The 15,365-nt window shown below is 43.1% G+C and overlaps 2 protein-coding genes and 1 long non-coding RNA gene across 5 annotated transcripts; 1 reads left to right on the top strand and 2 right to left on the bottom strand.

The window, feature by feature from the left end:
* Nucleotides 1-389: 389 nt before the first annotated feature.
* LOC110501676 (uncharacterized) lies at nucleotides 390-4,383 on the bottom strand. 3 transcript variants are annotated; one of them, XR_005038810.2, is made up of 5 exons: nucleotides 2,983-4,336; nucleotides 2,031-2,097; nucleotides 1,405-1,586; nucleotides 1,144-1,232; nucleotides 390-1,008 (listed from the first exon to the last, which is right to left on the bottom strand). It is a non-coding gene; the product is annotated as an uncharacterized LOC110501676 (long non-coding RNA). The 3 variants fall into 3 exon arrangements; XR_005038808.2 differs by lacking the exon at nucleotides 2,031-2,097 and having other exon boundaries at nucleotides 4,129-4,383; XR_002470236.3 differs by lacking the exon at nucleotides 2,031-2,097 and having other exon boundaries at nucleotides 4,030-4,378.
* Nucleotides 4,375-8,168, top strand: LOC110501675 (uncharacterized). The gene is made up of 3 exons (XM_021579399.3): nucleotides 4,375-4,931; nucleotides 5,078-5,591; nucleotides 7,247-8,168. The coding sequence occupies exons 2-3, from the start codon at nucleotides 5,145-5,147 to the stop codon at nucleotides 7,958-7,960; spliced, it is 1,161 nt and encodes a 386-aa protein (XP_021435074.2). The 5' UTR covers nucleotides 4,375-4,931; nucleotides 5,078-5,144; the 3' UTR covers nucleotides 7,961-8,168.
* LOC110501674 (potassium/sodium hyperpolarization-activated cyclic nucleotide-gated channel 1) lies at nucleotides 8,065-14,322 on the bottom strand. Its single transcript, XM_021579397.3, has 10 exons — nucleotides 13,590-14,322; nucleotides 13,107-13,293; nucleotides 12,289-12,393; nucleotides 12,028-12,171; nucleotides 11,663-11,824; nucleotides 11,484-11,577; nucleotides 11,232-11,359; nucleotides 10,922-11,068; nucleotides 8,930-9,167; nucleotides 8,065-8,627 (listed from the first exon to the last, which is right to left on the bottom strand). Exons 1-10 carry the CDS (start codon nucleotides 13,772-13,774, stop codon nucleotides 8,452-8,454), a joined length of 1,566 nt encoding a protein of 521 aa, XP_021435072.1. The 5' UTR covers nucleotides 13,775-14,322; the 3' UTR covers nucleotides 8,065-8,451.
* Between the last annotated feature and the right edge of the window lie 1,043 nt (nucleotides 14,323-15,365).

The raw sequence follows: 15,365 nt of genomic DNA, 5'->3' as shown, positions 1-15,365 counted from the left end.
GGAAAGATGAATGGAGCAGAGAGATCCTTGATGAAGTCCTGAGCACTCTGGGGCAGGTTCTCAGACTGGGGCGAAAGTTCACCTTCCAACAGGACAACGACCCTAAGCACACAGCCAAGACAACGCACGAGTGGCTTCGGGACAAGCTTCTGAATGTCCTTTAGTGGCCCAGCCAAGTCCACCCGGACATCTCTGTAGAGACCTGAAAATAGCTGTGCAGCGATGCTCCATATCCAACCTGACAGAGCTTGAGAGGATCTATAGAGAAGAATAAAATTAACTCCCCAAATACAGGTGTGCCAAGCTTGAAGCGTCATAACCAAGAAGACTCGAGGCTCTAATCGCTGCCAAAGGTGCTTCAATAAAGTACTGAGTAAAGGGTCTGAATATTTATGTAAAGAAGGTATTTCAGTGTTTTATTTTAACCTGTTTTCACTTTGTCATTGTGGGGTATTGTGTGTTGATGAGGAAAACAAATAATTTAATCAATTTTATAATAAGGCTGTAATGTAACAACAAAAAGTCAAGGCCTACTCAAAGGATGGTCAGTAAATGGGACCTCACTCAGTAGTGTCGAGTCATTTGGGAGGTTTAAGAAGGTAGGGAATGTCATTTTAATTCCGATCAGGTATGCGTCTGTGACAGGATTTTATACATGGCGCTGGTACCTACTCCCTGCACATGCTACAACCTCTTCAGCTCAGTCAGACACATGAAGTACATGGGGGCTTTGATGCCCACCCCCGTGATCCTCTTCAGCTCCTCCATCAGAAACCCTGCATGACCACCTGAGGCAACAGAGTCCCAAAATACATTTCTGTGGCACTTGATCTTCTGGCCTGGTTGAGGCTGGACAGAGGAATCTGTCTCACGTAGCTTGGATTACTTTCTGACAGCATGGCCAGACACCGTCCAGGAGGGAAGACTTTCTGACACCATGGCCTGACACAGCCCTAAGAGAAGACTGACACCATAGCCAGACACCGCCCTGGAGGGAAGATTTGGGCCCTGGAGGAATGACAAAAAGAGAGCAGAGGTTTGACTAGTAAGTAAATCTATTGGAATTGGTAATGGTGTAACTCTTTTTAGGATATGTTATTAATAAACCTATTCTACTTTCTTGTTGGCATTATCAGAGTTTACCTGTTCTTCCCTGTTGCTGTGTGGAGGATTGAAGGTATGTTGTGTGGCTGAACTACTGCTGTGGGGAATTTCTTGCTCTGGGAAATGAGCTGTGAGATGAAAGACAAAACCCATCATCAAAACCAGTCAGCACAGAAGGTAAAATAACATCTCTCTAAAAGCCCACTTGGTAGTACAGACACTGAAGCCCTTGCACCCCTATCTGTGCACAGGAAAGGCAGTTCCCACATCTTCTACTCCACAAGTCTCCAGTGCAATCACCTTAAAGAGGTCCTGTGTGACAGAGCTTAGGTCCGGCATCTCGGGACCGAATGGCTCGGGGTAATCCCCTCACCCGCAGGGTACCCAGGTTGGATGCCTGGGTGGAACCGTCCGGCTCCAGGATTGAGAGGGGGGCTTTCCTGCCCCATGCTCTGCTCCCCACGGGCTCCACCACCACCCGTCTACAGTCAGGGAGAGAAGGGACAGTGAGGCAAAATAGATACTCCAACTTAACTATAAGTAAGCACTAAAGTGACTTTATAGCAGTTTCACCTTTGAAAGGGCAAAGTTGCCCAGAAAGGACTCTATGCTTGGCATCTCTGGTGTAGATTTTTTCCACTGTACATCCAATGATCGAGATCTCTAGGACATTATATAACCAGGCTTGATTGGCGCCTCTATTGGAGGTTGGAAGTTCCAAGTGATCTTGTTCTTCATCTGCCTGTGTGCGTCTCACCCGGCAACATGACAGTTACTCACTATATTTGAGTGCAATTTGTAGTTATGTCTATGGTCCATGCCTCCATAAATACATAAATAAACAGACATGTTGACAGACTGACAGTAATACACATCTTTCTGTTGCTAAGGAGCCTGTTGATGTACGGGATCTCAAATACTGGGACCTCAGTGCGGCTTGGGTCACTCTCTCCCTGCAGAAAAGGGGACGTGGATGGGCTTTGATCTTCAGACCTGGGGTGAAATAAAATGTATTCACCTGCTTATCACAAACGGACAAAAATGTCACAAAAATAGTCCCAGGCAGTGTCAACATCGGGAGTCAGACTTCCATGATCTGCACCATAGTATTGATAGAGTAAGAACGCTTGCTCATCAAACTGTCTAAAATGTATTTAAAAAATATAACAGGGTTTGGCTTTGGTAGTTTATGTATTTCTAACACAAGCTTTTGCATAGCGATCACTCACATCATTACAGAATATCCCAGTCAATGTGTATTTGTGAGGGGTATTCGTTAGAATGGCCAATAGTGTTGATTTTTTAGGTGCTCTGGGATTCGGTCTTGTAGGAGCATTCATTAATTGTGCGAGAGTCACAGTACTTTAAAAGAGTCCGATACAGACGTAAGCATGTCTCAGTTCAAATCTCATAAAATAATGAATTCAGAGTCATTTAGCTTCTGTAGGACAATAGAGAGTTTAGTGTGTCTCCCGAAGCCGAGGGCGGTCTGTAGCAGCCGACTACAGTGATGTGGGAGTCCTTATATACAGTTGAAGTCGGAAGTTTACATACACTTAGGTTGGAGTCATGAAAACAAATTTTTCAACCACTCCACAAATGTCTTGTTAACAAACTATAGTTTTGGCAAGTCGGTTAGGATATCTACTTTGCGCATGACAAGTAATTTTTTCCAACAATTGTTTACAGACAGATTATTTCACTCACTGTATCACAATTCCAGAGGGTCAGAAGTTTACATACATTAAATTGACTGTGCTTTTAAACAGCTTGGGAAATTCCAGAAAATGATGTCATGGCTATAGAAGCTTCTGATAGGCTAATTGACATCATTTGAGTCAATTGAAGGTGTTCCTGTGGATGTATTTCAAAGCCTACCTTCAAACTCAGTTCCTCTTTGCTTAACATCAAGGGAAAATCAAAAGAAATCAACCAAGACCTCAGAAAAAAATTGGAGACCTCCACAAGTCTGGTTCATCCTTGGGAGCAATTTCCAAACGCCTGAAGGTACCACGTTCATCTGTACAAACAATAGTACGCAAGTATAAACACCATGGGACCACGCAGCCGTCATACCGCTCAGGAAGGAGATGCGTTCTGTCTCCTATAGCTGAACGTACTTTGGTGCAAATCAGTCCCATAACAACAGCAAAGGACATTGTGAAGATGCTGGAGGAAACATGTACAAAAGTATCTATATCCGCAGTAAAACGAGTCCTATATCGACATAACCTGAACGGTTGAGAGTGGTGCTGATGGTATTGTTGGTCTAGTCGGAGTCACACTTTTGACCTCTTTTTCCGCAGCAACCAGTGATCCGGGTCAACAGCATCAATGTAACAGAACTTTCGTCGCCCCGGGCTCGAACCAGAGACCCTCTGCACACACAGACAACTGAAGCATCGTTACCCATCGCGTCACAAATGCAACGGCCCTTGCAGAGCAAGGGGAACAACTACTTCAGGTCTCAGCGAGTGACGTCAACGATTGAAACGCTTTTAGCCCCGCACCACCGTTAACTTGCTAGCCATTTCACATCGGCTACACTAGGAACAGTGGGCTAACTGCCTTGTTCAGGGGCAGAACGACAGATTTTTACCTGGTCAGTTCAGGGATTTGATCTTGCAACCTTCCGGTTACAAGACCAACGCTCTAGGCTACCTGCCTGTTGGCGCATTAGCTGCTCCTTCACAACAAGCCAGTTATGTAAATCATTCTCTAAATTATTATTAACTACAAGCAGCTCATCAGGTACCACATTGAGGCCGCTGACCTCCGAGTGCAGCTCATGCAGAACTCGCACTGCACCCTCAGTGCTATGATCTGAAACAGTTTTACAGCACGTTACACAACAAAGTGACAAAGTGGACTGACTCTTCTGCCATACACCTATCAAAATGGTTCTGATTCGACATTTGGCCTCACCTCTACCCAGTGGAATATAAATTACATCTAGTTTCAAAGGTCATTTGGCATCTCGTCATTATATAGCTACTGTATCTCTGGTGGAAGTATGTTTCATACATTCTTCGTCGTAGTTCTGGTGTGCCTGCTAAAGACCGGCAGTTTCAATCTTCACGGCTAGGTTTCGCAGCGAAAAAAGTGCCTACGAGTCAATTTGTTAGCAGATGTGTTTCTAAAAGTAGTATCGTTATCCTGAACTGCAATTTAAACAACTTTCGCTGTCTGTTTAAATTCATACAAGTTGGCACAGGAATTTGGAGCCACTTCCAAAAATAGTTTTAGTATTTACTATTCAGGACTTTCACCACCGAAGAAGAGAATGCATCTCGAGCTAAATGCAAAACTGCCACCTACCGGCTTCACGATTAAATACATTTAGTTACAGAATCAAATCAACGTTTATTTGTCACGTGCGCCGAATACAACAGGTGTAGTAGACCTTACAGTGAAATGCTTACTTACAGGCTCGAACCAATAGTGCAATAAAGGTATTAGGTGAACAATAAGTAAAGAAATAAAAACAACAGTAAAAAGACAGTGAAAAATGAGAAATGAGCAAGATACTTTTTTAAGAATTCTGAAGTGGACTGACAATATCATCATGAAGAAAAACATCAAAGGCAAGAGTTCATAACACACTTCAATATGAACATTTGTAACATTCATGACAAAAAAATGTCTATCCATCTATTCATTTGCAATAAGCTCACTTCCTTTACTTATAACCCTCTTTAGCATGAGGACGATTAATAGAGCTAGGAGGTGGAGGAACCTTATCAGATCGCTGATTATGCTGGAGAGTGTATAAATACTGAGGAAACCGTGAAGGTCACCACAGACCTGACGAAGAAACCTTCTGACTGGTGAGTAATGGAGTAACATGTCAACTTTCTATAATCTGAATAGCATAAGTATTTACAGAAGATTATGGTTGGTAGATATTGGCCTTCTGTATTGACTACACTGGCGTATTGGCCTATAATTAGATCTATTTCTCTTGATTCCTCAGCACCAGAATCAGCGGGCTATTTCAAACTTAACAGATATTTAGTAAATAAAACCATTTAGTTGTAGCGATGGCAATGTTCGGCAAGGTGCTGGAGCCGGTGGGCTACATGCAGACCATGAGGACTTTGGTGGAGGGCATCTGTACCTACCTGGGTGGCAGTGCCTCAGCTGAAGAGACAGACCTGGCCAGGAAGAACCTGGACTACATAGACCAGGAGCTGGCTGCTGCAGGGCCGGGCCTGTTGACCGACCAGGAGGTCCATCGGCTGGAGGATGACCTGGCCGTGGTCTATTACCAGCTGGGCGCGGTCGTCAGGGCCCAGTCTGAGTTCACCAAACGGGAGACAGAGGTGTTTCTCCAGTATGTTCAGGAGCACCGGCTGGAGAGGCAGCTGACGGCACTCCACAGCCGGCTGATGGGGGTGTCGGTCCTGACAGACCAGCCGACCCTGCTGGAAGAGCTGGTCCAGAGCCGCAAGCCCAAACGCTGGGAGATGAGGGAGTTCTGTGTCAAGGTCAGTGGGTCAGGGAGTGGTCAGCCATCAACACACAATTCTCAACAGGCAACAGAGGTCATCATGTTACATTCTCAATTTCTCTAACCAATTAATGTGTAAATCACATTCTTTGGTTTACCAAAATTATCCATGAAGTTCAAAGAACAGAGTTGCTTGCCTGGGCACCATGCCTTATCTGACTGTCAGACTAAAACAGTTTGTAAATAGACATGAAGCTAATGCTTTTCTACAGTCTTAGAAAAAAGGGTTCCAAAAGGGTTCTTCGGCTGTCCCCATAGGATAACCATTTTTGGTTCCAGGTAGGACTATTTTGGGTTCCATGTGGAACCCTCTGTGTAAAGGGTTCAACATGGGACTGAAGAGTTCTACCTGGAACCAAAAAGGGTTATTTAAAGGGTTTTCCTATGGGGACAGCCGAAGAACCCTTTTAGGTTCTAGATGACTCCTTTTTTTCTAAGAGTGTAGCCTACTTCCAGATCTGGCACTCAGCCAAATTATTTCACCCCTAAACATTTTACACTAAAATAGTCAAAGTTACTGGTTGTGTGTTTTATTCAAAATAGATAGTGATAATTGTAATGCAGTTGCATATACAAAGTTCACCCCTATCTTTTCCAACACTTGGTACGTCACACTGAAAAATGTATGTGGAGAGACAACCTTATTTCACCTTGCAAGAAATACAAACACATCTGTTATGTTAACCTTGGATAACTTATCAGTCACAAACATTGCAGCAAAATGTATGAGACTGATTAAATACAAGCTATTTTGGGCACTGTGTGATCTTGAAGGATCGTCCCAGCCCCTGCTGTTGAAGCAGATTTTTTCAATCATATACATTATCGTGAATATTGATGATTGAGAAAGTTAGACACAAAAATATCATATCCCCCCCCCCGCCCCCCAGTGTAACCTTCCATTTTATTGTAATGGTGAAAGGTCTTGGGGGAATGATGTGTTTATCTAACTTTCTCACTCAACATTATTCACAAATTCATTCAGAATTATCTGTAATCATGGTAGCATCCACATTAATGTACAAGTGTTTAGAAACATTGTATTCTTCTTTACAATCAAAGTAAAGAAGAATACATTATTTACCGTTAATTTCTATTGGGCATAAAATCATCTGAAACACAATCAAATCAAACTGCAAATTCGTCCAACAAATTGAGTCACAAGCTTGAAGTGGTCATTGCGGTCTCTGAATATGGAATCAAACACTTAAAGTAGTGAAAAGTTAATACACAAGTGAATTTGTCCCAATATCTTTGGTCCCCTAAAATGGGGTGACTATGTACAAAAAGTGCTGTAATTTCTAAATGGTTCACCCGATATGGATAAAAATACCCTCAAATTAAAGCCGTCAGTCTGCACTTTAACCTCAGTCAGTGTATGATGTCAAATCCAAAGTGCTAGAGTAGAGAGCAACACAAATGTGTCTCTGTCCCAATACTTTTGGAGCTCACTGTGTATGCTATGCCTCTCCAAATGCTGATTCTTCAAGATGCAGTCTGTTCAGTAAAGTAGACCACCAGTTAACTAAGGGGGGCAACACTACTATTATTTAATCTCCTGAACATGAGTCACATAGTCATAGCATAGAACTTGGGTTTTGTTATATCAGCCTCTCTTCCTTCCTCTTGCAGGTGAATTTTGTTCTAGGCACGGGTCTGCTGTGCCTCTTCACCCAGGCCTTCCTTACGGGCCGAGATCAGGCCCTGCTGATGAAGACCTGGTCTGAGCGCATGGGTGCCCTCTACAGGAAGATGAAGACCACTGGGGGTCGCTGTTCGGGCTACTTCCTACAGCAGGCGGAGGAGGACGTGCGTCAGCAGCTGCAGGAGGCCATGCAAAGTCGTTCAGCTCCCGAGGAGGCGGCAGCCGGCATTCTAAAGACCCTGGAGAAGAACTACGACTGGCTGCGCTGGGCCGTCATGGTGCACCCTGCCATGGGGCCCTTGGAAGAGGATGGGGGGGAGGGCCAGGGGAACACACTACAGCCCAACCATTTCTTGTCTGTGTCATCTGAGGCACCATGCCCTCATGTGGTGGCCTGCTACCGTGACACGCCCACCTCACTGGACAAGAACCACATCCACCAGCTGATCGTGGACCTGGAGTGGAAGATCCCCAACCCACCTCCAGAGGTGTACGCTGCCATCGAGGAGGACCCAGGGAAGGCCCGACGCTACCTGGCCTCTCGCATGCTGAAGAAGCTGCAGGAGGGGCTGGGCTCAGCGGTGGCTGTCCATGTGGTGCCGGGCAAGATGGAGATGAAGTGTAACTTCCCCCAAGCCGCCTACTACCTGTACGAGTACAAACATAGGCTGGCCTCGGGCACCTTGTGTGTGTTTGGATAAGCGAGAGGGGGGCTGGCTAGTCTTGCAGGCTTAGGTTCAGCTGCTGCATCTGCTGGGGCTGGGCACACATGAATGAATTCACTACTTTAAAAAAACTCCAGATGTTCAGTCAACTGAAACTATGTTTCCCTTTTTATTTCCGCTGTTTCATAACCAAATGTTTTATGTAACTGACATTTCTTCACAATAAACGATTAGAAAAACAAAACAACCATTTTAATCATTGCCTGTCCTGAAATACATTCTCAGTTAAAGCAACAATATTGTGTGGTGTTTGGGATCCACCCAGATCTAGAGTATAACTATTAGTAATCCAGACTATGGGTTGTATGATGCACAGCTAAACATGTATTGTGGATTTGCTAAATTTGAAGAAATAAATATTCATAAAATCTTTATACATAAAGTATAATACAATTTTAGACCAGTCTACACAGTACCAAGTCTGAGCTACACTATACATAAGTGGTCACATAAATGGGCACACTGCACTAGAGATGTATCACATCTTCCTTGTCCTGTTGTGCATACTTTTCCATGTCCCTCCTTATGTCAGGGAAGCTCTGTAGAACCCTCTGGAAGCGATCTGAGGACAGGGAGAAGAGCTGGCACGTGGTCAGAGCTCGCACCGTGGCCAAGCGCTTTCCCTTGGTCATGAGGCAGGTCTCTGTAAACCAGTAAGGCACAGAACACAATATACATTTATTAAAATGCATATCAGATATGCCCACTGTTCCTTGTCATATCCTGCATAGTCCCAGGGATGTAATCAGCACAACCATGTAGAACAGAAGAATAAGAATAACTTGTGTTGGGGGTTGGGTCTTTTTCAATTATGCAAGAAATGGATGAAGGATGAGGTTTGACTATCAGAATTTCAAGATTACCCAATCTCTTGTGTGATGGCCTGAATAGAATGATAGTCTGAATGAATGATGCTGAAATGAGCTACTCGAATGTGAGCCTGACCTCCAAAGTAGTCGCCGTCAGCCAGCTCCTGCGGGAAGGAGTCTGTTTCCACCAGGACCTGGCCGTGCTCGATGAAGAACATGCGGTCGCCGGGCGCGTTCTGGTGGAAGATGACATCATCCTCCTGGAAGACCTCGTGCTGAAACTGGAGGAGGACGGTGTTCAGGAAGTTGACATCTCGGTTCTGGAACATGGGTACGTTGTTCAGCAGGCTCGAACACATCACTGTCAGAATCTCCTGTATAACACACACCAAGCTTTTCTTCAGATTGTTTCATAATAAAGTTGCACAACTAGACAGACAGATTCCACTATTAAACACAGCTGTAATAACCTAAGGAAATCACAGTTAAGTAGAATGTAGCTATGTACTTCATGTAGTTACGTACTTATACTTTCACCGAACAAAAATATGAACGCAACATGCATCAAGATTTTACTAAGTTACAGTTCATATAAGGTAATCAGTCAATTGAAATAAATAAATCAATAAATTAGGCACTAATCAATGGATTTCATTGGGAATACAGATATGCATCAGTTGATCACAGATACCTTAAAAAAAAAAGGTAAGGGCGTGGTTCGGAAAACCAGTCCGTATCTGGCGTGACCACCATTTGCCTCATGCAGTGCGACACATCTCTTTTGCATAGAGTTGATCAGGTTGTTGATTGTGGCCTGTGGAATGTTGTCCTACTCCTCTTCAATGGCTGTGTGAAGTTTCTGGATATTGGTGGGAACTGGAACACTGTGGTACGCGGCGATCCAGAGCATCTCAAACACGCTCAATGGTTGACATGTCTGGTGAGAATTTAGACCATGGAAGAACTGGGAAATGTTTTAGCTTCCAGGAATTGTGTACAGATCCTTGCGATATGGGGCTGTGCACTATCATGCTGAAACATGAAGTGATGGTGGCGGATGAATGGCATGACAAGGGGCCTCAGAATGCATTCAAATTGCCATTGATAAAATGCAATTGTGTTCGTTGTCCGTAGCTTATGCCTGCCCATACCATAACCCCACCACCACCATGGGGCACTCTATTCACAACGTTGACATCAGCAAACCGCTCACCCACACAACACCGTTGTCTGGCATCATACCAGGTACAGTTGAAACTGGGATTAATCCATGAAGAGCACACTTCTCCAGCGTGTCAGTAGCCATCGAAGGGGAGAATTTGCCAACTGAAGTCCCTTGCAACGCCGATCTGCAGTCAGGTCAAGACCCTGATGAGGACGATGAGCACGCCGATGTGCTTCCCTGAGATGGTTTCTGACAGTTTGTGCAGAAATTCTTTGGTTGTGCAAATCCACAGTTTCACCAGCTGTCTGGGTGGCTGGTCTCAGATGATCCCGCAGGTAAAGAAGCTGGATGTGGAGATGAAGGGCTGGCGTGGTTACAAGTGGTCTGTGGTTGTGAGTCCGTTGGGCGTACTGCCAAATTCTCTAAAACAACGTTGGTGGTGACTTACAGTAGAGAAATTAATATTACATTATCTGGAAACAGCTCTGGTGGACATTCCTGGAGTCAGCATGCCAATTGCACGCTCCCTCAAGTTGAGACATTTGTGGCATTGTGTTGTGCGACAAAACTGCACATTTTATAGTGGCCTTTTATTGTCCCCAGCACAACGTACACATGTGTAATGATCATGCTGTTTAATCAGCTTCTTGATATGCCACACCTGTCAGGTGGATGGATTATCTTGGCAAAGGAGAAATGATCAATAACCAGGATGTAAACAAATCTGTGTACAAAATTTGAGAGAAATATGTTTTTTGTGCATATGGAACATTTCCGAGACTTTTATTTCAACTCGTGAAACATGGGGTCAAAACTTTACATGTTGTGTTTATATTTTTGTTCAGTGTATATTTTTTACATTTGTACATTATTATATAAGGTCTGCCTAATGTAAAGTGGGACCTAAAGACACAGTGAATACAGAGAAGTTGTATAAAATAGAATAGAATATGACTGAAGTACCTCTCTCAAAGCTGAGGAGACTGAAATTAGAAAATTCTTCTCGTCAAACCATCTCCCCCCATAGCGGGCCCCGTAGTACTTGTTGATGCGAAGCCGAAGGTCATTAGGAAGCTTCAAGAAAGTCATGTAGTCATCTAGATGATTCATCTGTAGATTATCAGACATTATGGCCTTTGAATGACATGCCATTACAGTTAAGTGACATATCAATCGAGTTCCTTTCTTATGTGATCAAGTTTAAACCTGAGTCATCTGTGTTAGCTTTATGAGCTAAAGCCCAGGCATTAAATCTCCATTACACTTAGAATACCTTGTTCTTGTAGGCCTTTGCTGCTTGGTCTACGTTGGTTATTATGGCAGCAGCGTTGGCCACCAGTACAGTGTACATTAGAGCCCCAGACAGCATACTGGTCATGACCACCCACAGCTCCACCTCATCTATGGATCAGAAAACCCAGTGCACACAAATACAGTGTAATCATTTGCTATTAAACTCCACGCACTCCAGTCTTGGAGTAGCATCAGTCTAATAGAATATCACCAGATTATGAACAGTCCTTACTTGTTGGTGACTCCGTGGAGCCATAGGATATTTGGATCATATGAGAGAGAGCCCGAAACACTCCAAAGGAATACTTCTCACCAACCGTGGCATTCTGTAAAATACCACATTGTTTACATAGGGTGAATTAACCCTTTCAATGCAGCTGAGACCTACATTTCAGTATATGTGGGGCTTACCATCAGTTTCTCTCGTCTGACCCAGCAGTCTGATGGGAACTCCTCCAGCATCGGGACAAAGTACTGGATACAACCGTTCCAGTGGCACAGCAGGAACATCATCATAAACAAAGACAGTATGCGGAAGAACAGTTGAACATACTCCAAGTTGGCATTTGAAACCTATCAGGAAAGGAACAAAGGCAAATTATTAAACATGATGCCACTAAAAATATTGATTGGACTGCAAAGATAACCTAGATGTGGATGTGTACGCCAAACAAAAGCACTACCCCTGTACATGTTTGTATTGCTTCGTGGCCAAATGTATTTGTAGTACAAGGTTTGACTTTGTGGGGATGTGCAGCATACATATCAGAACTTACCTTCTCAACTTCATTGAAGAAGCGGACAAGCCTGGAGACTCTGAGGAGCCTGACGAGGCTGATGATTCGGACAAACATGAGAATCCGGACCATTCTACTGGCTTTGGAACCTGAGGTGGAGGTGTCACTGTGGGATTGTAACTCCTGTCACAATAAAAATACACAAATACAAATACATATTTTAATTCCATTATCTTACATTAGACTGGAACTACTGTATAACAGCGTGATGCTGGAACAGTTGGAGTGATTTATCATTACCGCAATTAATAATATGTAGCCAATTGGGAATGCTGCAATCACATCGGGTATGAACCAACTCTTTAGGTAAATCACACTGATCTTTTTGATATCCAGGATAGCCACCTGCGGAATTGAATAACAGACAGTAGATGTTCAGATGATTGATATTAATGATTGGCAGCATGCTTCAGACAAATGAATTTCAACCATTCAACGGAAGCTAAATGTTTTGGGATTCTGGCCAAAATGAAACGAGACAGTGATGCCATCCAGAATGTACGTCATAAGCTATTAATAGAGAAGTGCATTAATATAAACTTGACAGGGTAGTCAATTGGCCAAACTTTCACATTAATATTTTAAACCAACTTGGCCTGAAACTGAAACAGCATAAAGCACTAACTGGTTCTTGATCAGCCCCCTTATTTGCCCATTTCCTTTTTATCAAATAACGATGATCCACAGCCATGTTTCATTTTGTTTCATTACTGGTGCACTTCAGGACATATTTACTAAGCATCTTGGTCCTAGGTAAAGTTTGTGCCTGTTATTTTCATGAGAGAATTTAACATAAAGGAAACCTAATCTATAAATAGTTATCTGTAAATTAATCTTCTTCTCAGAATCTTTATCTTCCAAATTTGGAAAATTCCCTCTTGCAAATAACAGCTGCAGGCTTAGCACATGCGCCAGGGGTTCAGTTAATCTGGCCCCTTCTGTGTATTGAAACTAATACAGATAGGGCAAATTGGGATTGCATGCTCGTGGAAGGGGATTATAAAACTATCACAGATTGGGACTGGTCTGAAAATACAGTGAAGTCAGAGCCACGTTACCTCACTGTCCTCAGAGATGATACCCATTCGAAAATTCAGAGCCACATCCATCAGAAACAAAGTGTCCGAGAAGACATTGAAACCTTCCCAGCCCACTCCACTGTACCCGTCTAAGAAAGCTATCTCCATGGGGATCCCAATCAAATTCAGGAATGTGATGGCAACCATACACATGATGTAGTAACTCCTACAAGACACAATAACAAAGGGTTTGCATATTAAAGACATGCAGACACGCAGTTCTTAGAAACACTGTTTGAAACACCCTTTCGTGTTTTCTTTGGCAGATACCTAAGCTCTTTGCTGTCTTTGCAAACTTTGCTGTGTTGTGCTTTGACAGGCAAACAAAATGCCAAGGCATCCCCAAGGTCTAACTTGTTGTTCTAGGACAGACAAAATGCCAAGACATCCCCAAGGTCTAACTTGTTGTTCTAGGACAGACAAAATGCCAAGGCAGCACAAACAGTAGTTAGAGAAGAATACCTTATGGGGCTGAATGGGTGGATGACCCAGACTCCACTCTGCAGCTGGCGTATACATTCCTTCTCCACAGCTATCTCGCTGCCGTACACAGATAGAGATTGCCTGTTCAGCTGAGGCAGAAAGACACCTCTCCAACCACAGGTGCTGGCTGTGCGTCTGCCGACAGGGGCTTGGGAGTTCTCCATCCCAGAAGGAGCACACAGTTCCTCTGTTCAGCCGACCGAGCTGGCCATCCTTCCCTGGGCTGCTGAAGAGTCGCGTCTAACTCAGTCTTTTTGGTCACAGGGTAATTTTCCATCACAGCTCCTGTGGCCGGGGCTTATTGAGGTGGTGTAGTGGGAGGAGAGTAGATGCCAGACCTCTCTCTCTCTCTCTCTCCCTCCCTCCCTCCATGGGAAACATATGTTTATATTGCCAAAGCAAGTGAAATAGATAAACAAAAGTGAAATGTTTTTTTACAGACAACATTACACTTACAAAAGTTCCAAAATAATAAAATGATTTCAAATGTCATATTATGCAGTGTTGTAATGATGTACAAATAGTTAAAGTACAAAAAGGGAAAATAAATAAATATTGGTTGTATTTACAATGGTTTGTTCTTCAGTGGTTCCCTTTTCTTGTAGCAACAGGTCACACATCTTGCTGCTGTGATTGCACACTGTGGTATTTCACTCAATAGCTATGGGAGTTCATAAACATTGGAGTTGTTTTCGAATTCTTTGTGGGTCTGTGTAATCTGAGGGAAATATGTCTCTCTCTCCCTCCCTCCCTCCCGGCTGATAAACTATTGAGTATCTCCACCATGCAAGCATGAATTAAGCCCAATCAAAAGACGAGTCTGGATGACATTAATACTAAATACAATAGCTGGTTTTGAATATCACAATTAGTATCATCTGAACTAGACAACTAGGAGGGCACAGGATGAGTAGTTTAGTAATTGTAACAGTTGACCATTGATTATGAAAAATAACGACTCTACTTTTGGTCTGATCTGTTACCCACCAGCACCTCCTCCAGTAAGATGGGAATGAGGGAATCGAGTTACACACAACGGAACTTTTTTTCCATACACAGTGCCGGCTCCAGGCATAAGTGACATAAGGAATCATGGAGTAAGCATAAAAGTGTTAAACAAATCCAAGTACATGTTATATTTGAGATTCTTCAAAGTAGTCATCCTTTGCCTTGATGACAGCTTTGCACACTCTTGGCATTCTCTCAACCAGCTTCATGAGGTAGTCACCTGGAATGCATTTTTTAACAGGTGTGCCTCAACATTGGGATTAGACACCTATAAATAAAAATGTATATACTGTAGCATACAGTGAGGGGGTAAAGAACTACATGCAGTTCAACTAGTAATGTAATTACATTTTGATGTAGCTTGGTGGTAGTTGAACAAAATGTCATTATTGGTAGTGTACACCATGTAGTGGTGTAGCTAACTACTGGAACTATACATTACTTATTTTTTTAAAGAACAGAAAATATGGGTAAAGTAGGCAAGATTTCCTTTTTTGGCATCAGACCTGCCTAGTTCTTACTTGAAACATAGTCTTTGTGTTTAATAGGCTAAATTACGCATCAGACTCCAGAGTGATCTGTCTTGCAATTTGTAGTCCATAACATTTCCGATATGATCATTTTTCACAAAGTAGTGAACTACTTTTTCAAAGCAATTTTAGTTAAGTCAATTATACTGTATGTTTTAATAGGGTAGCTCTAGCTTAACTTCTTCCAGTGTGAAGTAATTGGTAGCTTGGTAAACTA

Source organism: Oncorhynchus mykiss, chromosome 22 (genome assembly GCF_057628025.1).
Source record: "Oncorhynchus mykiss isolate SJ-2025 chromosome 22, ASM5762802v1, whole genome shotgun sequence".
Taxonomy (NCBI): Eukaryota; Metazoa; Chordata; class Actinopteri; order Salmoniformes; family Salmonidae; genus Oncorhynchus; species Oncorhynchus mykiss.
Note: the sequence above shows the minus strand (reverse complement) of the source record. Positions and strands in the feature narration are given on the sequence as shown.